Source organism: Pavona decussata, unplaced genomic scaffold (genome assembly GCF_977016875.1).
Source record: "Pavona decussata unplaced genomic scaffold, jaPavDecu1.1 SCAFFOLD_64, whole genome shotgun sequence".
NCBI lineage: Eukaryota > Metazoa > Cnidaria > Anthozoa > Scleractinia > Agariciidae > Pavona > Pavona decussata.
Window position 1 is genome coordinate 6,023,170 of NW_028145484.1, and position 24,537 is coordinate 6,047,706.

Below are 24,537 nucleotides of genomic sequence, written 5' to 3' on the forward strand. Positions count from 1 at the left end.
CAGTTTCCAAATAGTGTATACCAAAAATTGGAGATTGTTTTGGGGAAGGGCATCTGATCGTCAAATTCAGCGCTAGGAAGAATTTGAACAAGCTAATTTTCGAAAGTTCAAATTCCCGGGGTATTGCCTTGGAATGTTGCCTTCTCGAACTGATCGGCGCATTATATAACTAGAGCATCTGACTCGAAAAAATGAATGCCTTACCCTTGCACTCGACGTCTCAAAAGACCAGTTGTCTTTTGAATAAAATTTCGCTGCAGAAGAGCGTTTCCTTTCATACCAAGCATTTTCAGGTCGAGATCAAGTCATACCTTACATGTATTTGATAATCAGCAAGCGAATTAACGTATCCACAAGGTATTTGTTGTCTCCAAAACTGCAAAACAAGACAACTTCACCTTCTTGTTCAAAGATTTTAAGATTATGCCAGGCGTTCCTTCAGTCGCGTCGTACTGGGTCTAATAACAAAAAAAATGTAGGCACTTACAGCGTGCCGAGGCAGCTTAATTGGGCGAATTCCCCGGGGGGGGTATTTGGGTTCAGTTTTGCTGGGTATGTGCCGCTGGCCTCTCAGAGCCCCTGCCCCATTATAGTCTTTTTTGTGGCCAGTTATAGACCCCATCTTAGTCACTTTTTGGGAAAATGTAATTTTCGCGATCCCAACTAAGTCACTTTCTATTTATTTTTTTTTTCTTACCCCAAAAATCCGAAAATGTGCGACCCCATTCTAGTAACACTACTGAAAATGCAACCCCATTCTAGTCAATCCAGTCGTGAAAATGCGACCCCATCCAGCGGCACATCCCCATTAGCCTCTTATAAGGGAGTATCCCCCCCCCCGGGGGGGCGAATTCCAAGAGAGTTTAGAGCGAAAATTAGTACACCCCGCGAATCGACAGGCAGGTCTCTTCTTCAGTAGGCCTGCACTTGTTTTAAGCTCAATTTTCACTGGACCCTGATAGCCTGCAGCTCCATTGCTTTTGTGTCGAGGAGAATAGGCCTTATCACGGTTTTCGACGCCATTTTGACGGGTAGGCAAACAGGCTTGAAATTAGAGTGTTTGTATGGAAATCCGATGTCAAATAATTTTCATAAAACATCGCTTCTGAAAAATTCATGAATGGAAACTTTTGGCACTAGGAAAAGGATTTTAAGAACAAAATTAGAGGGATGTAGCTGTGACAGAGAGTGTCCAGTCGTGTTTTGAACTTTCCATACATTTGTCTGTATAGCAAACCAGCAGTGAGCTGCTACTAAAAATAGTTCGCGGGAAAAAATACAGGGAAATGTATGGAAAGTTCAAAACACGACTGGACGCTTTCTGTCACAGCTACATCACTCCAATTTTGTTCCTAAAATCCTTTTCCTAGTGCCAAAAGTTTCCAATTCATGAATTTTTCAGAAGCGATGTTTTATGAAAATTATGTGACATCGGATTTCCATACAAACACTCTTATTTCAAGCCTGTCTGCCTACCCGTCAAAAATGGCGTCGAAAACCGTGATAAGGCCTATTGTTTTGTTTTGTTCGTTCTTTTGTTCTCTCGACTAACAGTGCCATGTAAACGGCGCCGGTCGCCCCCTCTGCTTTGCAATGAGTTCACTCATTTGTTATGTTATATGATGGGCCAGATGGATCGAAAGCCACCCAAAGGTTGTGAAGAAGATGTCACAAACCTGTCCGTTTGCCCAAGTAACGCATGCGCAGTAGGTCTCCAGTTAACAGCATAATTAGATCAAAGGCTCCTGTGAGCCAACTCGTGAATGCAGATGACACATAGTAATTGAAATTTAGACGGCCACGGAAACTTCCTTGAAAGCTAAAAGAAATTATATCTTTGCCCGATTATGTAACGAAAAATAACCATTCTTGTACTATAAAAATGATTGTCAAACTATTCTCTGATGCACCGATTAAAAAAAAAAATCACGTGTTTTTTTTTATTCAAAGTTCATAGAAGCACGCTATGTGCAGCTACGTCATGCAAATTCATGTTCCCCGATAGTCCGGGGCTACTGGATTTTGCGATCGGGCTAATGGATTCTGACCATCACTTGCCCGGCAAGTGAAGTTTTTTTGGGAATTAAAATTACAAAATTACTGTAGGGCAAGCCGATCTCACAAAGGGAAATATGTTCAACAAAGTATCGCATTACATTTCATGCCCGACATAAATGCGTGAAATTTTTCCTTTGGAGTTCAGTCCACGCAATCCTCAAGTAAAAATAATGAACTATGACAAGCTCTTGCTAAATAAGAATTATTTATCGACCGCGTCCTTTTGCTTTCCCATAAATTACCAGTTGTAAATTTCGAAAATGAAACATTTTTCCCTTTGAAACCTCCATGAAAGCTGACAAGATCTTAAAGCGTTCATTACACCAGAAATTTGCATAATTTTGTTTACGACGTCAATGATGCGTGACATGGCACGTTCCACTTTCGCGTGAAAACTGACAAATTAAATTATTTTTAATTCAATTATTTCTAAATTAAATTATTTTTAATTCTTAAAAGAAACCGCACTCTGTAGAAAAAAAACGAAAAAAACCTATAACTTTGCTCAGATTCAACGAAAAATCTCCATTCTTACACTAAAATGATTGTCAAATTATTCTCTACAGAATGAATGAAAGAATTCTGACGCGTCGTGAAAAAAATTTTTACGTTTTTTTTTTTCACTAATTGAGTTTACGACCCCGGACTTTCTGGAAAAAAGAAAAAACTTGTAACTTTGCTCAGATTGAACGAAAAATCTCCATTCTTGCACTAAATGATCGTCAAATTATTCTCAACATATTGAATAAGAATTTCCTGATGCACCGTGAACAACAAATGTTCGCGTGTTTTTTCCACTAATTGAATTTAAAACTCATTCACTGCGCACGCCCGAAAGTTAACGACAAAACCGACCGACCGACCGACCGACCGACCGACCAAGTCCACAGTCAGCTATCGCTATAACTCGTTCATTGCGCTACGCGCATTCACGAGTTAAAAAGCAAACGCAATATAACCAAAATGTTGATCTTCATAAAGTATGTTTTATAGTTTACTAATACAGTATTTCCACACAAAATTTGACACTATTTACACATAAAAAGTGGAATCAATCAAAATATGTTGTCTGGTACAAAATGAGGTTCAGAATTTTTTACTTTAAACTGAATAGTTCCAATGATTGTCCGTCACTTTTTCATTTAAACCTTTGTACTTCAAACCCAAAAAGTTTTAAAGGTTACAGTCAGTAACACCGTTAGTCTTATTATACACACGTAAGCAAGATAGAATGTCTCCTTTCTCAGTTCGGAATTCAAGACTTACCCAATCACAGGAATGGGATTTATCCTTTATCTTATTCTTTTATACTTGAATATTATTTAAACACCACGTCAGAGTGCTTTCTCAATGATACCCACAACTAACGGTACGTTAATTTCGTTTTACATGGATAGACTCAAATATGTTTGAAAAACTCGTGCCAATATCCGGCTGCAACGTGTGTCGGCATCAGTTTCCGGCAAGCCATTTCGTGTTTTCCCGCGCCTGGCAGAACGTTTGGCAGTTGGCACCAGTTTCTTGTTTTCCCGCGCTTGGCACCGGTGTGGTATTCACCAGTGCTTGTCACCGATGGGGCTTTTGTTTTTGTTTTTTTTGCTGTTGTTGTTGTTTTTTGTTTTTTTTTTTTCAAATCAACTGGTTAAATCCAGTTCTGATTGGTTCACTGCGTTCACTCCGTTACTGTGATTGCCAGCGTCATGTTAGTTTTACAGTAAAGCACCCAAGTTGCAGAGAGCACAAAATGTTCTGGGCTGAGTTGCTCGAAGCATGGTTAGCGCTAACCATTGGTTAAGAGGTATTAAAACCTATAGACCTATAGGTTGTCATGGTATTTAACCCGGGTTAGCGCTAACCATGCTTCGAGCGACTGGGCCCTGTTTTGGTTATCATAGAAAGTAGAGTTTGCTTTCGGGCAAGTGAGTTTTATGCCTACTTGTCCTAAATTAGAATGGCTCTTTGGTCACAAAATAAAAATCTAACCACAACAGAACTTGACCAACAAGGAAAATGCGTCAGGATGGCATATACAACTCGAGAGAAGCTTGCCCAAAAAGCAAAGTGGTTTTGGACAAGCTGGATTCTGTTTAAAATTAATTTACACCTACCAGCGTACCGGCCCGATTAGTATGTTCAATAGGCCATTTTCATGATGGCGTCATCTTACTACAACTACCAGAATTATTTCGTTTTCCTTCTTAAATTCAAATTTTGTAATCCCAGTGGACACCAAAGAACAGTTCTAATTAGCTTGAGAAAACAAAAACCAGAGGATTCTGGTAGTTGTAGTAAAATGACGCCATAGTGAAAAAGTCCTATCGCATGAGACAATTTACACGTTGCAATTTCTCGGCCGATTTGTTTTTATGTTGGTGATGCGCGGGTGAAAATCAGCCTGGTTAAAAAAAATCTGTAGCACTGACAAAGACTTTATAAATCGAGCCAATTTTCGACCGCTCGCCAAATCGGACCGATTGATCGATACGTGTCCTTTAGTTAACACCATTTCAGGTGAGACCGAATCCTTTGCAGTTTTCAATAGCAACAATCAGCCGTTCCTTCAACTTCTCTCTAGAACTGTACTCAGGAAGGAGAAGCCGGTTAAAACAGGTTAACGCCGCTGGAAGTCGGTCCGAGTCCTCCCCGTGTCGCTGAACTATAAAAGTCAAGTTCAGAAGTCCCTTCAGAGGTACCCGATCACTTCCAGTGACGAACATTAAGAAGGCCTTCTTCTGCTCCAAGGTCATTTCGTTGACCACCTTCCAGAGCATGTGTACTGTGGGATGGTTGTGGTTATAGCCCTCATCATAGGTTGCTGCTAGTTCAAGCTCATGGAAATCAATCACAGGACAGCCACAGATCAGGAGTTCCAGTTCATCAGGGCGAAACAAAGTGAGCGCCTCCCCACCGCATACCTGAGATAAGATAAGATGAAAACTTTAACATGCACCCCCCTTAATCTGTTCCGCAACTTTCCACCATTTCCAAACGCACCCCCAAAAAGTGTCTGTGTGCTATTAAAACTCAAAAAGAAAGAAACGAAAGAAAGCTCACTTCCTAACCTCCGACCCCGAAAGTAACGAACCTTTTCGGTTCACAATTATACTATAAGCTTGCTGCTACTACTGAGTCCCCTAAAGTGTACGCTCACTACTTGCCCCCCCCCCTCCCCTCCCCAAAAGCAATGACCTCAAACTTGTACGGTTCCTGACCCTACCCTCCCAGAGGTTATGGCCAACGTTGTGACGTATACAAACGCTGACCCTTTTTTCAATTTGTGTCGTAAAAAGAAAACCACATAGATATTGAAAGACTGTTAGAATGACTCACGTGCAGATTGATTTGAAAAAAATCTGAAAAATGACCGTCCATAGTACCTACCTTATGAAAGCCCCGAAAAAAAGCCCTGAACTGTCGTTCAACAGACTTGACAAGCAGATGATCCACATACAGTGATACGAACTGCTGTCTGTTGCTGTTAGTAACAAGGATGTTCTCTCCGTTCGGAACAAGTTCAACACTATGAAGGTTACCAAATTCGCTTGATGAAACCTGCAATAAAAGAATACACGTTTTTAAAACGCGTTCTGACCTGTATTGTGAACAACGAGTCAACCAGTGCTCCCACCAATAGCGTATCTCCACTGCTCACTATATAAACACGTACAACCCACAATTCCTTGATTCGCTCAGGCGAAGGGCTAACGAATCTCTTTATGGTGGCCAATTTTCCTTAAGTTATCAACTCTGTTGATAAACCAAACATTCGTTTCTACCCCCCACCGACGCAGCACCAAAGTTTCTTTACAAAACTAATCCCCTTTTCTATTGTGCAACTGACCCATCAAAATCCACCTCGCAACACGAAGACTAATTAATTTGCTTTTTCCAGCGAACACGCATCCTTGTTGACAGGGTGTTTCAAAATGCAACTTAGCAATATGAATTACAAATTACCTGAAAAGTGTAGCAAAACGTATCTTCCACGTCTCCATCAAACTCCAGAAGTTGCATCAAACTCTTAGCCAAGGAAGGCTGGACGCTCATAAGATCCTGCAAATCAAGTTTCTCGCCTTGAAGCTTCTTGTAAATCACCAAAGGAAAACGGACGTCTAATATGATGCCATTGTAGATGGCCAGACCCAGTAGAATACCAACCAACTCAAACTCCTTCTCCGACTCTAGGGACGAGCTGTTGAGCCACACGCTTTGACTTTCCTCGATGTTGGTAAACATTCCATAGCCTAAGCGCAGGACACAAATGATTAAATTAGAAATTAACTGCCTTCATATAGCGTGCGCGAGGGCAGGATTGGGGCTCGCAGGCTACATTGACACAACAAAATATCATGACTTGAAAACTCGTGAAAGCAGATTTCAAAATGTTGACAAACTCTTCAATTTAAAGGACAACAAACCTTCCAACACCTAAAGTTATTTCTGTACGACGTTTCAAGCTTGTGGGTGACGTTCTATCAAGTAATTCACTTTTATTTCTTTTGTCTTCAATAAGCATCTTACCCTTTTACTTTCTCAAAATTCCCTTTTAGCAAAATTTACCATCACTTCAATTTACAGAACGTTATTGATTTTTGTTTCTTGCTTTCTATTTGTTTTGGACTTATAGCATGAAGTTTCAAGCCTGGAAGGCGATTGGAAAAAGTGAAATATATTTACCAGGGTCAAAAACAGCCTCCATGATCATATGGAAGAATTCCTTCTGCAGGCCTCCCATGTCGAGTCCCTGCTCTCCACCGCCAACATACTTGATCTTCAGTGGCTTCTTCAAGTCAAACTCCTGTCATAAGAAAACAAACAATAAAATCATCTTAAAAAGAAAACTGTTCACATTTCTATGCGAGTTAGTCCAGCAACGTGCCCATGCGGGCTATGGAAAAGGTCTGGAACAAATCTCCAAGCTTTCATACGTAGAGATAAGATAAGTTGACCGTATTTGGATTAGGATATATCTACATCAAAAGACAAACCTTATCAGAATTATTCCCCGACGCGATCAGTTTGCAATACTCAATACTGCATGGTCTTCCTGCTTCGTAAAAGCTACACGTGACATAGAACACTGCTTTTCGACTCATTTCTGCAACTTCTGTTCTCTCTAAAAACTCCTTCCAATGAATCCCTTCATTGCTTTACTCTAGGCTCTGTAAGTATTATTACCTCACGAAGTATTATAAGATAAAAGATAAGAAACCTTTTTTTTAATAGGGTAACTCCTTCAGTTTTTTGTACAAGTATAATTGCTCTGGCAATGTCACCCACACTTAAATAATTCCTTTTTCCTAGAAGTTCCTAAAGTTAACGCTGCATATTATACTAACGCGCTTTCTGGTTCAGCGTGCATCAGCTTTGGAACTCACAACCTGAGTTAAGTTTTTAACCCAAATAAGCGCACAGTAAGTTTTTCAAACCTTAAGATGGATCTGGTTTAATGTGTCCTCGATCAGATGATCACGGCGAACTTCCAGCACAAGAAACGGACACATGGCTGACTTGACTGCATCCTCCAAGTCGTTGTCATTCTTCTGAGCCTCTTCCCGTATTCTTTGTGCTTGTTGTACGCGAGCTTGATGCACAATCGCATTTTGGTACTCCACTCTCATCTGTGATACTGCATCAATTTTCAACACTCGCACCTACAGGAATGACAGGAGAGGGTGAAAAGATGAACAACATGGCTTGGTATTTTACTTGCGTAGAAGGTTCAAAAGAGTCAGAGAAAACTTTATACGAGTGACAAAATTTAAACACTGAGCTGTTGTACACCACTGAAGGAGGACACTATAAATTGAAATACAACAATAAAATGAAATAAGATAAGAGCCAGATGAATACAAAACTAGCGCTTGCTGACTCACTACTAAAATGTTCAGACGGAAACTGGTTTGAATAGACCTCTATTCGGTTTTCCCTTTCTTGGAAATCATTTGAATTCAGCAGTCACATTTCAGGACTGGTAAAGTGATGTTTCATCTTACCTTTGAAGTTGGATCCAGAAGAAATGGATAATCAAGAAGAGATAACTTCTGCCGGCTTTTCAATCTGAAAAGAAAGTAGAAGATAGTGATTTTTCTGGAACACCATCTTTCATACAGTTCCTACTCAACCCAAACTTCTACGTAGCTTCTTGTATGTTCCTTTCTCTATGTCATTGACTCAAGCCTCACGTGCTTCTTTTCTTCTTTAGTAACGAAATACTGGTTACAGAACTATAAACTTGAAATAATTTTCTGTTCTTTCCAACACGTTCAGCTTAGACATCCACAACACTTCTTCTGTTTCTTCTTTTCAGTCTAGACTAACAAAACAAAACTTCTCTTCTCAAAACATTCAACACCTTTTTCTTTTCCTTCTTCTTTTTTGAAAATTAATCATTTCAAGCTCACACTCTTGCTTTCTAAAAAATTCCATTCATTGAGGAAACCAAGCACCACATATGCATTTTGGTTTCAAGGTAGAATTCCTATCCACTTGTTCTCACTATTTTTGTATAATTCTGTATGTTCAAAATTTTTATGGCAAACTAAAAAAACTGAAAAGTGAATTTCACCCAATGAACCCTTTGCAGCTAATGGCCATATGGTACAAAGAACACCTTGCTGGAGATCAAGCTATGCACTGGGGCATCCAAAACAAAGAAAATTCAAATTTGACTGGATGAAGTCGCTTTGTTTTGGATGTCCCAGTGCATAGCTTGCTCTCCTGCAAGTTGTTTTTTGTACCATGTGACCGTTTGCTGCAACGAGCTCATTCTTAGCCCTTCTTTCCATTCTCTTATAGCCTTCACACACCCTTCTCAGTCATGCAACATTTCAGTGATGCAGACTGTAGCTTATCTGATGGTGCTCACCCTTTGGTGTGATTCAATGTCCTCCAATATTCATATTCCTTCTTGAAATCCATTTTGAGTGAGAGATCTTCACTGTAGAACTCCGAAAGTGGGACAAACTCCTCTTTTCTCCTCTTGTTAAGCCGGTAACAGGTGTCATAGAGTATGTTCAGAGCTTTACAAGCTTCCAACAGGTGTGCCTTACTACACTGACCAGGAGAAACAAGGCTGCCCAAGTACATCTGAAGAACCTAATAAAGAGGGTCAAAATAAAAACACCTTGATTATTTCAGTCAAGGTACTTACCTCCCCTTTCTTCCAGCCAAAGCCACTAGATCAGAACTATAAAATTATGATCCAAAGAATTAAAGAAGATGTGATAATTAGCACACTGAACCTTTACATGCAGCCCCGGGGCACTGGGGTGAGGTTTAAAATGCTATCACGTGGTTAGTATTTTTTTTTTTTTTTTTTTTTTACTAAAACTGTTTTTCTCGACATTTTGAAGATAAAATCGGCTGAAATGCTCGCCAGGCTTGTAGTGGGTGGCAGTCATGTTGTTTTGGCAGGCTTTGGCGGAATTCAGAAATTCAGAATCAGGCGGGTTACCCCACCTTCAGCATTCACATGGAGAAAACTCACCCCAGCTAAACGGTTACCCGGCCCAGCTGACCAGGCAACCCACCTCGGTGGGGTACCCCGCTTCTCATATGAAAAAATCAAGAAAAAAAATTGTACGGAGAGATTGGTTACCCCACCTAGGCGAGCCTACGTGTAGCCATGCCCCCCCCCCCCCACCCGAAGAAACAGCTACACATAGGCTACACCGAGGTAGGGTACCTCACCTTCCTGAGGTCCCCTACCTTCATGTGAACAGGCCCTACGTCTCAAATCAATCTCATTTTTTAGTCAACATTTTATAAATTAACTTTCCTAAACTATTATCTTGTGGCTGTACCTGAATTAAGTGCTTGAAGGAATCCACATCAAAGCTTGAAAAAACACCAATCAGAGCCTGCCGTGAGTCTGTTGGGAGGTCACTCAACACTTGACAAAGTTTCCGCAAAAGAGCTTGTGATTCTTGCACCAGAGGGTTCTCTATTAAAATGACTAACTGAACGACCTCGTCAGGATTTAGAATCATTGAGCTTAGTGCAGCAAGATGTATTTCTAGGGAATTCAGAAGGGCTTGAATAAACATGTCCTTGGGTTCCAGATCAAGAAGAAGTTTGTACGCTTCCCTCACTGCAAGAACATCCAAGGAATCATGAGCCTCTCCTTTCGCTGTTCTAAAACTATCATTCAATGCTTCAGATGATGTAAACACTGTCCTGATAGTGTTGATAAGAAAAGCAGGGTCTTTGCACTGCTCATAATTTTCAATGGATGACTTAAGCATTGGTAGTGTTAGGTGGGTTAATGAAAACTCTTGAATGACGTGACCTGAAGACATCTCAAGCGCACATTCTTTCTCAAACTCTTCCAAGTCAATGATGTCATTTAGTGAACTGTTTGAGCTGAACAGCTCTGGTGGCATTCCAGGCAACGAATGCTCGTTCATTAGATTACCAGACAAATTCACTTTTGAAAATTCTGTGTCGAGAGTGAAAACATGTCTTATTGGTTCATCTTTGACTTCAAATGAGGATACACTTGTTCCTCTTTTGTCAGATCTCTCAGTGGTATGAAGCTTTCCACTATCGTTTGTTTCAGTTTTAGAGTTTAATATGTCTGAAGATCCATTCACCTGAATTTCTATCATTTTTCTCTTAGAGTCATTCTGGTGGGTTGATAAGTTCCAACCAACAGCAGAATTTTTTCTCGGAGGACAGGGCTGAAAAAGTGTCTTGAATGGTGTTGTTGAGAACATACAGTGAAGAAATGGTCTCGCTTTGTCAGGTTCTCCATCAAACAGATTTGCGGGCAAAGGGCCATGTTTTTGACTCTTCTTAATACAGACATATTGTTTACTTCTTGTGGCCAATTCTATACTCATCACTCCAGCAACGTCAGAAGTAAACCGAACCCCATCCTTGTTGGAAAAACAAAACTTGTTTTTACAATCCTCATCACCACAGCCCTTGGTTAGTTGGTGATAATAGCACTTCACTAAATCTTCAAAATGGCTCTTGATCTCCGAGAACGATGAATTGGGCTGATCGTAACTTCTTAAAGGCATAGCTTCCTTCAGAGATAGATTTGAGTCTGAAATGGCTGCAAGATTGCTGGCACTCAGTGTTTTTGCACTGGCTTTTAGTGAGTTTATCTGAGCCAAACTAGAATATTTCTTCGAGCTATCCAAATTTAGACTAGTCAGCGAGCCGCTTAGCACATCTCTTCGAAGCTTGGGTTGACTGGCGTGTTTCTTCAGTTTGTGAAACTTGGTGATCGAATCCCCAGATTGCAGTGAATGTCTTTTCGAATGAGCCATCGGAATTTTTGGTGGTCTCGTTGACACAACGGCGTGACTGCTCAAAACATCATCCATTCTAACCTAATATCAGCGCAAATATCTCCTTCGAAAAACAAAAACAAGTTTGTTCCGTGAACATCAAGAACAGGGAGCGACTCGGTTTCGTTTGAGCGAAGCCTCTAAGTTGTACAATTTTACACTTTCAGAGTCGGTTTGCGTTATTCTTCCGTCACTCATTCCAGAACAAAAACGCCGCCATCGTTGCCGTGACGACTGTAACAATGGTCAGAGGCTTCCCTCGAAGAGTAATTTCCAAATATGGTGTATGATGTGTTTCTTGGCAATTTCACTTCCTCTCAAGCATGGCGAAAGTGGTAAGAGAAATTTCTTGGTAGATCTCATTCTTTTAAACTGAAACTTGTTCAGGGATAGCTTTAAATTGAAATTCCCTCATACATAATTATTGTGGTGAGACAAGTTTTCACGACAGGTTATTTTTAGATTTTGAATACCCCGTATTTTTTTACGGTCCACATCATTGCAGTGACACGTGAAATGTTTAGATTTTGAACAGCGTCCTATAAGACATAAGCGGATAGTCAGTTTTAGATTACTGGTTGGATTTCAGCTGATAACGATACACATTTTGCAATTGATTTCTACCAAAATTTGGTTGAAATCAATTGCAAAATGTTAATTTACAATGGATCCATGACTGATTTTTAGCTTATAAATTGCTGTAAATTGGCAAACAGCTGATAAAATCGTTGATGTGGCAAGTTTTTGACAAAGGAAGGGCTTTACCTGCAAGTTGTTCAAACCTGCATTTATTTTTGGCAACTTCAATAAGTTATGTCTAATATTTTTAACTGGTTATGTTGATTTGAGGTTGTTTAGTCCTGACTGTAATGATCAAATCAAAGCCTAGTATGTTTGTTATCGGTCGGGTGGGCACGTCAGAAGTTTGGGTGGGTGTTTGCTGCCCAGAGCTGCAAACGTGATCCAAAATATATGATTTCCATCTGGACCAATTCCAGACCAAAATTAAATGCTTCAGAAACCATGGTCAAAGGGATAAATACACAAGTAAAAACTAAGGGGGAAATCTTTTAGTGCAAATGTCCCATGACAGTGTTTATGAGGGGACATGCTGTCCAATTGGTATTCTCCCATGGAGTATTATACCGTCCAATTACTTATAAATAAACAATATGCTTGCACTTTCATAAATCAAATCATGGCTGCTGACAGCCAAGCAGATATTGAAAGTTTGATATAGTAGTAGTTGTAATAAAGCTTTTGTACGTAGCCCCACCCCCACCCCTGTTGGCCAGCTTTAAAAGGTGTGGTAAAGTGTTGTTAAATTGCTGGCATCTTTTACTTATCAGTATGAAGAACACACAGTCCCCATGTTTGACCGGCAGCTGTTAAAAGAAGTTGACCTCAGTAAAGGAGAATGCAGATTACATGAATGCGGTTTATCTATTGATAATCCGGGTGATAATTTGGTGTTAAGGCCATTGTGCAGTGATGACTATGATAAAGGTACATCAATCATTTTATTCTAAATATTAATTAAAGTGTGTACCCCTCCTTGTTTTTGATTTTTTTCTTATACTATATCTAGTAAATTACAAGTGTACCATCCAATGGCAAATCCTTGCTTTTCAAAAGTCAAATAATAATAATAATAATAATGATGATGATGATGATAAGGATTGCTTGGCTTTATAAAAAAAAAAAAAGAGGGGATGGGTGAGAACCTCTGAACGATGCCTGCAAACAGCAACCTTCATTGACTACATAAGCTACCTTTGCTTATAGGACTACTCGTTGTTTATGCAAAGCACTATTGATAAAACAGAAACCAGCCATGCTCACTGGTTTAAGGATTGAACTCAGTACATGGGTGAGAAGGCAAGGAAATTCAGAAAGAACAAGATGATATTGATAATAATAATAATAATAATGATAATAATAATAATAGTAATAATAATAATAATAATAATAATAATAATAATAAAAATAATAATATTGTTTTTTATTGTTATCTAACAGAGTCTTCATTTTTTTTTCAGGGTTTGTAACACTTCTTAGTCAGCTTACCAAGGTTGGAGATGTCACAAAGGAGCTGTTTCTGAGTAAGATAATTATTCCAGATTTCTGTTAATTATTATTTACATGTTTACACGTTAAGTGAAGTACCTGAGTGTATTTCCTGGGATAACAGGCCTATCTTGGGGGGGGGGGATATAAAAATATGGAAATGCAGTTCTGAAATTCAAAAATTAACGAAATTACTCAAACTTTATTTATTTCCATCCAGAGCGCTTCCATGCTATGAGATCCTGTGCTGGCACATATTATCTTATTGTGGTGGAGGACACTGAGTTAGAAAAGATAGTCGCCTGTGGAACACTTATTGTAGAACAAAAATTCATCCACACAATTGCTTTGGTATGTGTTATTCACATAATTATTCTCTTTTCTTGGTTAAAATTGTACATGGAGAGGCACAGGGTTGCCAGAGTGGTTCTAAGACAAGAGGACTGGTGATTCATATGTCCAAGTTTCAAGACATTTCTCTGACCACTGGATGGATCTGTTTCACGTTAGTTCTCAGTTCAAAGCTGCAAATAAAAATTAAAAGCCTCCCTGCAGGCTGGGACTTTCAAAGACTTTTATGTTTATATTAATTAATTTGGTGTTTTTAGTTCGTGGGCAAGATAAAAAATTCCATCTGCTGCCGGAACCAGTCAGATTTCCTTATTTCCAGAATTCCACTCGGTCACGCAAATATGAGAAAAAATATGGTATAAATACACAGTAAAGAGGGAAGGATAAAAGAGAGTGCAAGAAACTGAACAGTTTGAGTAACAGTCAAAATCAAATAAGATTTAATGATAAATTAATTGGATATATTTAGGTGAGTGCAAGTTGTTCTAACAAGAGCAATTCATTATTTTTTTTTAGCGAGCAAGAATTGAAGACATTGTAGTTGATGATAGTTGTCGAGGGAAGAAGATAGGAAAACTGTAAGTGAATTTCTCTTTTATAAACAAATATGCTACGTTCTACAATAAAACTAAGAAACTCTTGCAGTCTATAAATATTTCTGGAATGTTTATTGTGTTGGGAAAGAAAATCAACAGACATGAGAGGAAAAAACCACAAACTGTAACAGCAATTATTTTATATTGTAGCCTCCCTCGCAGACGCTCTTTTGGCTTGTCACACAATCTTTCTTCTCCAAGCATTGCCTGACAAGCCAAAGAGCATTTGCGAGGGAGGCTATTATTTTTGTGGTTTGTGCTTTTTTTCTTGTGGTTTGATTTCACCTCTGATTGGTTGCAGAACAATAAACATATTTCCAGAAATTATTCTTAGTGTTCCCGATTTTCTTAGTTTTGCTACAATTTTTTCGTAATTCTCAACAATGTTCTTTGTGCTACTGTGTTCCAGGATTGTGGAGACGTTGATGTTGCTTGGTGAGAGGTTAGGATGTTACAAGATCAGTTTGGAGTGCAAGGATCCCTTGCTTTCTTTTTACACACAATTTGGACTCAAACGTGAGGATCAACAAAACTATCTCTGTAAAAGGTTTTTTCACTAAAATCCTCTATAAAGGCATTGAATAGAAATATATTTTGCAAGGGATTTCAGATAGACACTTAACAAAGTGCATATAATGCACTGTTTAGAGGCTTTCTTCTTCTGTATGAAATACCATCAATTTAGATTGCCCAGTCTGAATGGCCACTGCACTCTTTCCACATTAAAATTAATGTGAGTGAAATTTTCACTCACCGTATTTATAAATCTGGATAGTGGCTTTACAAACACAGCAATGATACGAAGAAGTTTAAAGGAATTTTAACAGTTATGGTTATTTTAGTTGTAACCTTGATGGCTGCAACAATACATGGGAGTAGCTTGTTAACATGCATTTGTAGAAGAGAGTAGCCAGGGTGTACTCTAATCCTGAAGTATGGACTAGATCTGGGGTTAGTCATATTGTCTGGTACAGTAAACTAACAGGTCTGTTGCAGTATATTTCATTATTTGAATGAATTACCAATACAAAATTATCATCAAAAATAACAAAATTGTGCTGTAGCTTTAGATTTCACAGGAACGTAAGTTTCATGACTGATTTGTTAATACAGCATTAAATTTGCTGTTGTTTAATTATTTAAGCCATTGACAAAAAGGCTCATCACACATAAGTTAAATTATTTGGCAACCCAACTAAATTAAGGCTATCGTTAATGTTGTAAAAACATGTTGTGAAACATATTTGTTTTTACATGTTAAGTGTAATCCCTAGAAGTCAACATTCTATTAAAGTGTTACCGTCATAATGTTAAGTCCTAATCATCAGGTAAAGTTACCTTTCAATGGTGCTTGATCTCTACCGGACATAAGTCGACATACAGTTACACATGAATTCCGAGGAACTGAGCAAAAGCTATATCCAAGGTGGAATATTGTGTATCTTTAAAAGCCAAATGAAAGTTACTATGTTTATAATCCTTCAAACATTTTCATTGGAAGTGTGAATGGGTTGTTTACTGAAAGCTTGTATAGAATGTTGACTGCCAGGTATATTAATTTAATTTGTATTTTCCACTACTACTTTCATTTCATTGAAGTGACTCACGTTTGGAAAACTGAGGGATATCACCTGATATTTCCGCATGTTAGTTGGAGCTTCATTTTTGCAAACAGAATTGAGCTGCAAAGTGGCAGCAACAAGCTGCGGAGCTTGTTGTCGCACTTCACAGTTCAATTCTGTTTCAGGAGAAAGCTCTGGGACCAGGGGAGGACTATCCCAGGAGGTGAATAAAAACTACTATCTGTAATTTCAGTGGCCAATTAGAGCGCACAAAAACCATCATCCACTGGTTTAGTATATATTTGTTCCAATAAATTCGTGGGTATTTATTTCTTATAAACTTTAAGGCTTTTTTATTCTACTGGACTCCACTTCTGAGGAGTTTGGAGTTTGGTTTCCAGCCCTTTTTATCTGTGGGATGCTATATTTTATTATGCTCTAAGATTGTAACATAGTTACTGGTATTTGCAATTTCGTTCAATATAGTGAGGAATTTATATTATTTTTGTTGAATTGGTGTGTTGTTACAAACACAGTCATAAACCAGAGTTTAAATGAGGGTAAGAGATTGTGGGAAGGAGAAGCTCAGTTTTTGTTTTTGGTGAGAAATAAAAAATACTATAATAAGATGAATTTGATTTGTTGATTGCTTGATATAGTTAACTAATTATTTGAAAGGCATGTCTTTTAATCCTCTAATTCTTTTCCTTTGATGTGCTGGGTAATCATTTTCCATTATGATTTCTGATTCAAGATTTTAAATGAAATAATTTATGGAAACAAGAGAATTTTGTAAATCCTTGTCCCTTGGTAGCCATTTTCAAACTTGAATCATGCTAAGTGGTGCGAACTTTCAGAGAGGTGAACTTTATCAAGCGGTAGGTGTTCTGCAGACAGTTTTTATTACTTTCACCCAATATTTTACAGCAAATAAATAAAATATAAATATGTAAAACAATATTAACATATTTTTACAATCTCAACAGCTTTGGCCAGATAATTCTGAGCCATCTTCAACAAATAAACAATTAAATTATCCATAAAAGACTAATAGTCATTAATAACTTATGAAAGAATGAGTGATTCTATTTAAACCATGAAAAATGAAGAATCCAACCCTTCACCAACAAAATATTTTATCTTGTCAATTTGGTTGTCAGATATAGGTATAGGAGGTAAAAATTAAACAACTTTATTATAACCAAACTTAAAAAAAATAATTATAACATGAAATCAAATTGAATAGACAACAAGCCCAGTATTAAATTAATTTTAGAATAAACTTCTGTCCAATTCCAACTAATCTAAACTTTGATTTGAACACTCGCATATTCTTTGTTATTTATTTGTTCAATTTCCTTCTTTCCAATATAATTAGTACGTCATAAGTAATAACAACATTACATTCATCTGTTATAAAATCAGCATAGCTCAACAGCGTTTCCTTGAGATAATTTTTTGTGTTTACACATCATTAATTTTGTGTCATCAGTGCAAGCGCGACAACATTCATCGCACAATTCTTAACTTTACTACAATCTTCTACATTTAACTAACAATATCCTAACAATGTATTATGAATCAGTCATTTTGATAATTATTTTTCTACATTCAAAATATGTACACAAACAATTCTCACAATCTCTTCTACCTTAATTACGGACTGTTGCTTTTGATCTTCATCGCAAACTATAGCAGACTAGCAAACAAGGAACTGTCTCACAAATAAGTATTACATTAGTTGCACAGTAAAGTCCACTAACCAACACCTTTTACCATTTTTCCTATCCTTTAAGTTAGGCCAAGATAAAAATATTGTAATCTTCAAATAAATAGCTACACTAACAAGGAAGAGACAACCAGATGAGTGTAGAAGCAATTTGAGAGGAAAAAATGAAAAGAAATACAAAGTAAACAGTTTGAAATCACTTTGAAAATAAGAAAAATTAATTTTCCACCCAAGATAGGTGTCTGTCTAAAACTTTTTGTGAGTCTCAGAAAAGTGTTTGACTGGTAGAAATCACCTTGTCCACCCTACGGAGGTTTTCATGCCCATCTTAAAGGTACATGCCCAGCTTGCACAGGAATCCACTAGAGAGGTCTCCTCACTTACTGGTGGATGAAGTAATAATTTAAGGTGGGCACAAAGTTCCATGTACCCATCATGATGAGAAAAAATAGTCTGTGATAAATTATTTTAAGAAATAAATAATTATTAGTATTATTCAACAATAAATAACTAAATGATAAATTCCCTCAGGTTAATCACTGTTTTCATTTGCTTGTGTTGTATGCCTCATCTGGAGGCTCAAGCCCAGTGTGAAGTGTAATCTGTACATTACGACTCAAACTGAAAGCTGCATAAAAAGCCTCTGGAATATCTGGCAATCTCATTATTCCTCGCTTTTGGTCATTTAAATAAAATGTCACTTTATGGTTAGGAATGTCCAACAACACACCAATAACAGAACCCACATCTACTCCACCATCACGCCGATTGGAATGCTCATTGTTATGCCGAAACCAGCTGCGACTGCTATCAATGTACATGCACCATGCCTTGTCATCTTTACCCAGAATGGAATCTTTAATGGTGCTACCTAAAGCCACGCCCAATGCAGGATCTGGGTTTCCATCATACCGATCTATGGTGACTTCCCAATAATGACAGCCACGCGAGAAGCCAATGTTACCAAGCACAACTCGGTCGTCAAAGCTGGTGCAGGTAGTGGTTGTGTTGTCATTGGTCAAGACGATATCTGGATGAGCAGTTGCTGGGTCCAAAGCAAACCAGGCAACTGTGACAGAAAACAACAGATCGTGATGAGGATGCTAATTTGATACCAGTGGATAATAACTTCACCATCAGTGTTTATTTTTATAAAATTAAAAAAGTACTAAATTTTGCATGTCAGCCTCACACCACTCAAGACAAAATTGCAGTCAACAAAGTTGTATTAATGGTCTACTTGATTAACAAGTGACCATGACAAATGGTAAAAGTTTGCTAAAATTAATGTGAAAACATAATCATTATGGTGATTATTGACAGCCTCCATTTCACCAAACATAGCTGATTTTTTTCCTTTTTCCAGGTTTGAGGTAGAAATAAAACACAGCTGTGACTGAAAAAAAACCTTATGATGAACCAATGCCAATACATGGTTTTCATGATCAATTTTCATGATCAATAAAGCAATAATTCAAAGGAATTTTCAAGAGTTGCTTACCATCAGATGTAGTCAGGTACACTTCATCGCTTGGGGCCCCTTCCCCAGCCTTGTTGAAGCCCTTCACTCTTGCTCGGTATGTTGAGTTAAACTGCAGGCCTGACACAGTGCACTCCAGACTGTTCCCTCTGTATACCTCTAGGAAATTATCTTCTTTGCCACTTGATGTGCCATCGTCAACCTCAACCACGTAACCATCAACACAGCTTTGATTGCGTGGTTTCCATGACAATGTAATAGCATTGTTTGTGACAGTGCACTCAGCTGGCATTATTTCTGGGGCCATTGGAGCTATGAAAAAAAGGGATATGATAGTTATTTTCTTTAAACAAAAATAATGGAATTCAAAGTAACAGGCCATTCTTCAAGTCCATCTCTACCAAGAAGGGTGGACCATAAGAGCTACGCCAAATACACAAAGTAATAACCCAAACAACAATAGACAGGTAATACTTGTTAAGTGTCACGTTAGCTCGTGTGTGGCTAGTCGGTCTTGCATTTGGAATAAGAACATCTCTTCACAAATTTTGGACTCGTTCTTTCAGTGCTTTTAGCTAGCCACTCACTGTTTTGACATGGTGTCAGAAGTGTGGACTAAAATATGGATAGCTTTTGCAAACCTAATCTGCTGAGCTTGATGGAAATAGGTCTGAAAACTAGAGAAGATTCAAACCGCTTTTATTGAACAGCTTCAGACAGAGAAAAGAAGGTTGATTCAATCAAGATGGCTATATTGCTGAACTTTGACAGCGAGGACACTGGCAATTGGGCTGTTTTGTTTTCTACTAAAGGATGTAATATCTCTAGCTTCAGGTATAAGAACTAACCTTTAAGTTCTATGAAGTGCAGATCATGAAGAGCAGCTCTAACACCTGAGGTGTCCAGTGTCAGTTCCAGCTCCAAACCAGTACAACACTGGAGTTTCATGTCCTTTGACCACTGATTGGCAAGGCTTGTAATTCTATGACAGATGAAAATTATTCAAAAAGACAAGGCCTCAATAATATCACAATATCTGTCCCCTACAGAAAGTGGACAAGGAAAATAATATTTTACTTAAAGAATTGGAACCATTTATTCATCCATCCATGCCTCCATCCATAATTTTAATCATTAATTTATTTGATTTAAAATACTTGTATCTTTTCGTAACTTGTTACTGAAAAGTCATTTTTTACATGGAGTGGCAATAAAGTTGTTTTTACATTTTTTTGTAAATGTGACCCTAAAAAAGTTAGTTGATAAACACTAAATAATGTGACTGCATCTTTAATATAAAAATATATAATTGACTAACCTCCCATTTAAAGAGTTTGCAACCTGAAAATAAAATGAGGTGGTCGTTAATTATATTCACTAAATACATAAATTGTTTCAAATATTTTGCACAACAAATTATTCAATTTCTCTATATATCATTTTTTTTTATCATGAACTAGATTAGAAATTGTATAATTTTGTTATATTTCACAGGATTCCAATCCGCAAGAAGAATTGAAAAAATAAACATTTGTTAACATCAGTTATGAAATTCACTGGTGTTGCTGGAGGACTTTCCAGCCCCCTGTACCCTTTACCTCTGGTTCCCATGCCCTCCCAACCATCCCCACCCTAGTTGACAATTTTTTCTCCCATCTGCACCTATGGCATCTGTAGATTGGCCTTGGTTCTTACCAGAAGAAAGGAGGCAGCTTCAGTCTCTTGTAAACACTCATTACCATACTGAAGAAGGCCGGAAATACTCTGGTACTTTTTGTCACAAGATTTCATCTGTTCTTTCACTTTCTGGATCTTGGAATTCATCTCTGTTGTAATGGCTTCAATTAATTCCACTTTACGTTGTTGAATGAAGTTTATCAGTGCATCACACTGAGCAACAACACTAGCCTCAAATTCCAAACCATTTTCCTAGAAAAAAAAAACAATTATATCATTAAGAATCATCGCTCATAACACAGCAAACAACTATTATCTTCAATTAACGCACCTGAATACTAGAGCAATTCTCATTCAGGTGTTGAATAAAGTTCTTTAATTCGTTGTTCTTTGCATCCAGTAACTTCATATTTGCTATAAGTTCTCCCTGCAACATACAAAGAAGAAAACAATTCAACTTTTGGTCTCAGATTTCTGCAAATGAAAAGTTCAAAAGCAGAAATGCAAATTGAAATACAAAATTCATTTGTGTGCTTTTCGACAGGGATAGTGGAAATAGCACAGGGATAGTGTGAATGCTCACGATAAAGAAATTAAGGGGAGACTCCGCCCAAATGGGCTACCTTTTTCACATTGGAGGTATATAGGGTAGGGGTGTTACAAGCTGAAATATAAGAAAGGGTGGGGAAAGCTGTCAGTTAGGGGTAGAGCCTATTGAGTACACCCACCACAACCCCTACCCCCTACCCCCTACCCCCAGGCCATTGGTGGCTATAGTAACCTGAAAGTTACGAGATTAAAGCAAGATTTTTCAATTTATATAATTTCAATGCCAGATGATAAATCTAAACAAAAACTGTTATGCTCAACAAGATGGCCTTCTCGGAGAATGTGACAGATAATCAGATTAAGTCTCATGATCTGTCAGACAGAGTAATTTTCTTCATCTAAAATTCATGCACCTTTATGATCTCTCATCGAAAGCAACAGGACTAAGAAATAAAAAAAAAAAACACTTTTTTCAATGTATTTCTATAAAATAATTTGTCCCTGTTCACAACACACGAATTTTGAACGGGATTTTTTAAAATAAGCTTCCATCTCAGATGTGCCTTTTTGCTCACAAACTAACCTTTATTGTTTTTATTTGTTTATTTTGGGGTTTTTTTCTTTCTTTTAAAAGAACCTAGAAATATACAAATTGCAGGAATTCGGGCCTCAATAAGCTTAAAAAATATCAAGACTATTTTTCCCCCAAAATTGTGCCCTTCCATAACAGACATTGTACAATTAAATATTCACACCAACAGTACAGAAATTTGCATATGTCAGCTGGAAGAGAAGAAAATAAGCTTCTTAAGAGCCCAACTTTTTTTCCAAGAATTAAAATTTACCTTCGTGGATATTGGCGATTTTGAAAATTGACCAGTAATATGGAAGATAGAAAATAAAAGCCAGGGGGTTGCAGGTGTGATTTCTTAACTTCAATATTTGGTGAGTGTGCAAAGATCATCGACGATTATACACTTGCAAGTGAAGTGAGATCGCCAATGGGGAAAATAAATGCAAATTTAAAATGTTCCATACCTTTTGCTCTTTAAACATTGCACCCAAAGCTTTCACTTCATGGCCAGAATGTTGTCCTCGCTCCAAACATACATAACAGACAGGCACACGGCAAAACACGCAGTACATGCTGATGTTTTCTTCACTATGATTGCCGCATTTTACCACTGTCGGCTTTGGCGGGGATTTCGAGCTTGTAGGGGCTACGAGCGAATGCTTCGCTAGCGGTCCGCGGCTGGGATGACAAGTTTTACAGCAACGATCGCAATAAGCTACCTCACATTGTTCGCACATCACCGTGGCTTGGGAAGCTTGGTTTTCGTCGCAAAGTTGACAATAAACAATTCCATTAGATTTTGCGTAATAGCGATTGACAATATTTTCTAACAGGCGGTTACGCGGGAACCCGTTGACCCCTCGGCCATCGAGGGGAAAAAGCTTTTTACAGGCTGGGCACTTTAAGCAGGGAAGATTACCAATGCTTTGGTACAAGTGATTCATATCGTACAAAGTAACGTAAGCGATTTCTTCAGAATCGCCTTGACCAGAGCCATTCGAACTTGAAGGAATATCTCCACCGGCGCTCGTAACAGCAGATTGCGAACAGCTCAGGCAAACACTGTGAGAGCAAGGAAGGACAATAGGACTTACAAACGGCTTCTTACAAACGGGGCAAGTTAATTCTGCCTCCATTTTTGGCGGAATTTTTCCGCTCCGAACACGTTTCACGCCGCGAGAGAAGTGAAAATTTTTGTTTGGTTTTTTGATGCACGGACAATTAGCGCCAAATTAGCACGTGTCATTTTGGCCCTGCGGATTGGCTAGTATTTTTAGACAGATGATTTGATTGGCTACTACTTTGGTTATTGACTTGGTGCACAGCTGCATTTGACATGGTTTTCTGAGGAAATACCACATTTATTGATCCCTAAATGTAAAACCAGCATATATATAAAAAAAAAAAAAAAATTAACGATCATGGTTTTAATTATCATCAGTAGCAGTTGATTTTTCTTAGCTAGGAGTAAAATAATTGTCGCTAGTTCTTTTCCAGGGCTTAACATTTCCGAATTCGACAAATGGTAATACTGATTTTACCTGTGTGAGCATTTTACAGTTACAACAATAAATGTTGTTTTCTAAAACACAACCTGAGGCAACGATTAATCAATCTTTATTGACTGAACAGCAATTCAGTTTGAGACACGTGCCAGAGTTTAACATTACAATGGCGGCATGCTTCATTTGTAACAAAACAATTGGGTTCACACTAAACGGACAAAGAGATAGAACAATTTCAATAATAATCTATAAACCGCAAACAATGGAAATTTACACTCATGACCTGCTCGTCAAATCTGCTAAGAAACCTTTTAGATTTTGTCTGAGAGGACGGTGTTAAAAGAACTCTAAAGAAAACTCAATAATTTGTGATTTGGTTGACAAAGAATAGATAAGTTCTTTATTTTTGTAGTTTCTTTGTCAACGAGTTCCTCTTCGGGTTGGGGAAGGGTTGGGGTGGGGGTATTCTATATTTTGTTGGCACGTGTCAAGTTATAGGTCTAGCTGGGGCAATGAAATGCAAAGCTGTAGTTATAACACCGCCAAAACACAAGCTAACTTTCAATGTATAATCCATTTGTTAATTAACTTTGTTTTTTCCTGCAAAATGCTGATCTAAAGCAACTTGCACAAGATTTTGAAAGAACTTGAAGAACGATCAAAATTCATAGTTCTGTCCGCTGGTTAGCGTTTCTTTGACAATTAAGGAAACATTGGAACATTGGAGATGTTTGATGGTACCTGTTTGACGAGATTTGCGACAGCGCTGTTTTTTGTAAAAGAACACCTAGACTTGTAAAATAGTTGAAGTGATGCCAATCACTTCAACTATTTTACCTTAACAAGTGCGTGCATTACATATATGTTATTAAACTAGCGTGAGGTCCGAATTGAAAAAATATTGGTCGAGTTCTTAGCAATTATTTACCGATGCAGACCTCACGCTAGTTCAATAAGGTATTTATTGTATAGACTTTCCTGCTTGTTGCTTTCTTCAAGCAGTGCGGGAAAATTTCAAGAAAGTAAAAACTCCGGCTTGTTTTGAACAGTTCCTACTACTTCAAAAGCTTAGTTTGAAACATTTTTGCTT

At 38.0% G+C, this 24,537-nt stretch overlaps 4 protein-coding genes across 5 annotated transcripts in view; 1 reads left to right on the forward strand and 3 right to left on the reverse strand.

Annotated features, from left to right (window-relative positions):
- The window catches only part of LOC146478756 (L-2-hydroxyglutarate dehydrogenase, mitochondrial-like), a 52,420-nt gene extending 52,003 nt beyond the window's left edge, over positions 1 to 417 (reverse strand). The window contains exon 1 of the mRNA XM_085112358.1: positions 205 to 417. Within this exon, the coding sequence (XP_084968484.1) occupies positions 205 to 287 (83 nt within the window). The 5' untranslated portion in view covers positions 288 to 417. The remainder of the gene's footprint in view (positions 1 to 204) is intronic.
- A 3,246-nt stretch (positions 418 to 3,663) lies between these two features.
- Positions 3,664 to 11,571, reverse strand: LOC146478765 (putative E3 ubiquitin-protein ligase HECTD2). Its single transcript, XM_085112371.1, has 8 exons — positions 9,864 to 11,571; positions 8,927 to 9,156; positions 8,055 to 8,118; positions 7,488 to 7,712; positions 6,736 to 6,856; positions 6,016 to 6,302; positions 5,440 to 5,610; positions 3,664 to 4,973 (listed from the first exon to the last, which is right to left on the reverse strand). The coding sequence occupies exons 1-8, from the start codon at positions 11,391 to 11,393 to the stop codon at positions 4,566 to 4,568; spliced, it is 3,036 nt and encodes a 1,011-aa protein (XP_084968497.1). The 5' UTR covers positions 11,394 to 11,571; the 3' UTR covers positions 3,664 to 4,565.
- A 66-nt stretch (positions 11,572 to 11,637) lies between these two features.
- Positions 11,638 to 16,566, forward strand: LOC146478766 (glucosamine 6-phosphate N-acetyltransferase-like). The gene is made up of 6 exons (XM_085112369.1): positions 11,638 to 11,692; positions 12,707 to 12,863; positions 13,397 to 13,459; positions 13,645 to 13,775; positions 14,292 to 14,353; positions 14,781 to 16,566. Exons 1-6 carry the CDS (start codon positions 11,681 to 11,683, stop codon positions 14,929 to 14,931), a joined length of 576 nt encoding a protein of 191 aa, XP_084968495.1. The 5' UTR covers positions 11,638 to 11,680; the 3' UTR covers positions 14,932 to 16,566.
- Positions 15,390 to 23,485, reverse strand: LOC146478767 (E3 ubiquitin-protein ligase TRIM9-like). Of its 2 annotated transcripts, XR_014865165.1 has the most exons (8): positions 22,407 to 23,485; positions 21,151 to 21,246; positions 20,838 to 21,071; positions 20,461 to 20,483; positions 19,991 to 20,124; positions 19,164 to 19,454; positions 17,051 to 18,731; positions 15,390 to 17,018 (listed from the first exon to the last, which is right to left on the reverse strand). XR_014865165.1 is itself a non-coding variant. In XM_085112368.1 (7 exons), the coding sequence occupies exons 1-7, from the start codon at positions 23,076 to 23,078 to the stop codon at positions 18,208 to 18,210; spliced, it is 1,974 nt and encodes a 657-aa protein (XP_084968494.1). In that variant the 5' UTR covers positions 23,079 to 23,485; the 3' UTR covers positions 15,390 to 18,207. The 2 variants fall into 2 exon arrangements, 1 of the variants encoding a protein (XP_084968494.1); XM_085112368.1 differs by having other exon boundaries at positions 15,390 to 18,731.
- Between the last annotated feature and the right edge of the window lie 1,052 nt (positions 23,486 to 24,537).

Excerpts from the sequence above, each read along its gene's own strand:
- LOC146478765 (XM_085112371.1), bottom strand. The coding sequence starts at position 11,393 with ATGGATGATGTTTTGAGCAGTCACGCCGTTGTGTCAACGAGACCACCA. Across the intron at positions 5,611-6,015 it reads CGTTTTGCTACACTTTTCAG|GTTTCATCAAGCGAATTTGG; the intron begins GTAATTTGTAAT and ends CTTTTATTGCAG. Across the intron at positions 4,974-5,439 it reads TTTTTCGGGGCTTTCATAAG|GTATGCGGTGGGGAGGCGCT; the intron begins GTAGGTACTATG and ends ATCTTATCTCAG.
- LOC146478766 (XM_085112369.1), top strand. Across the intron at positions 13,460-13,644 it reads CACAAAGGAGCTGTTTCTGA|AGCGCTTCCATGCTATGAGA; the intron begins GTAAGATAATTA and ends ATTTCCATCCAG. Across the intron at positions 13,776-14,291 it reads TCATCCACACAATTGCTTTG|CGAGCAAGAATTGAAGACAT; the intron begins GTATGTGTTATT and ends ATTTTTTTTTAG.
- LOC146478767 (XM_085112368.1), bottom strand. The coding sequence starts at position 23,078 with ATGGAGGCAGAATTAACTTGCCCCGTTTGTAAGAAGCCGTTTGTAAGT. Across the intron at positions 21,072-21,150 it reads AGAATTGCTCTAGTATTCAG|GAAAATGGTTTGGAATTTGA; the intron begins GTGCGTTAATTG and ends TTTTTTTTCTAG. Across the intron at positions 19,455-19,990 it reads GCACTTCATAGAACTTAAAG|CTCCAATGGCCCCAGAAATA; the intron begins GTTAGTTCTTAT and ends TTTTTTTCATAG.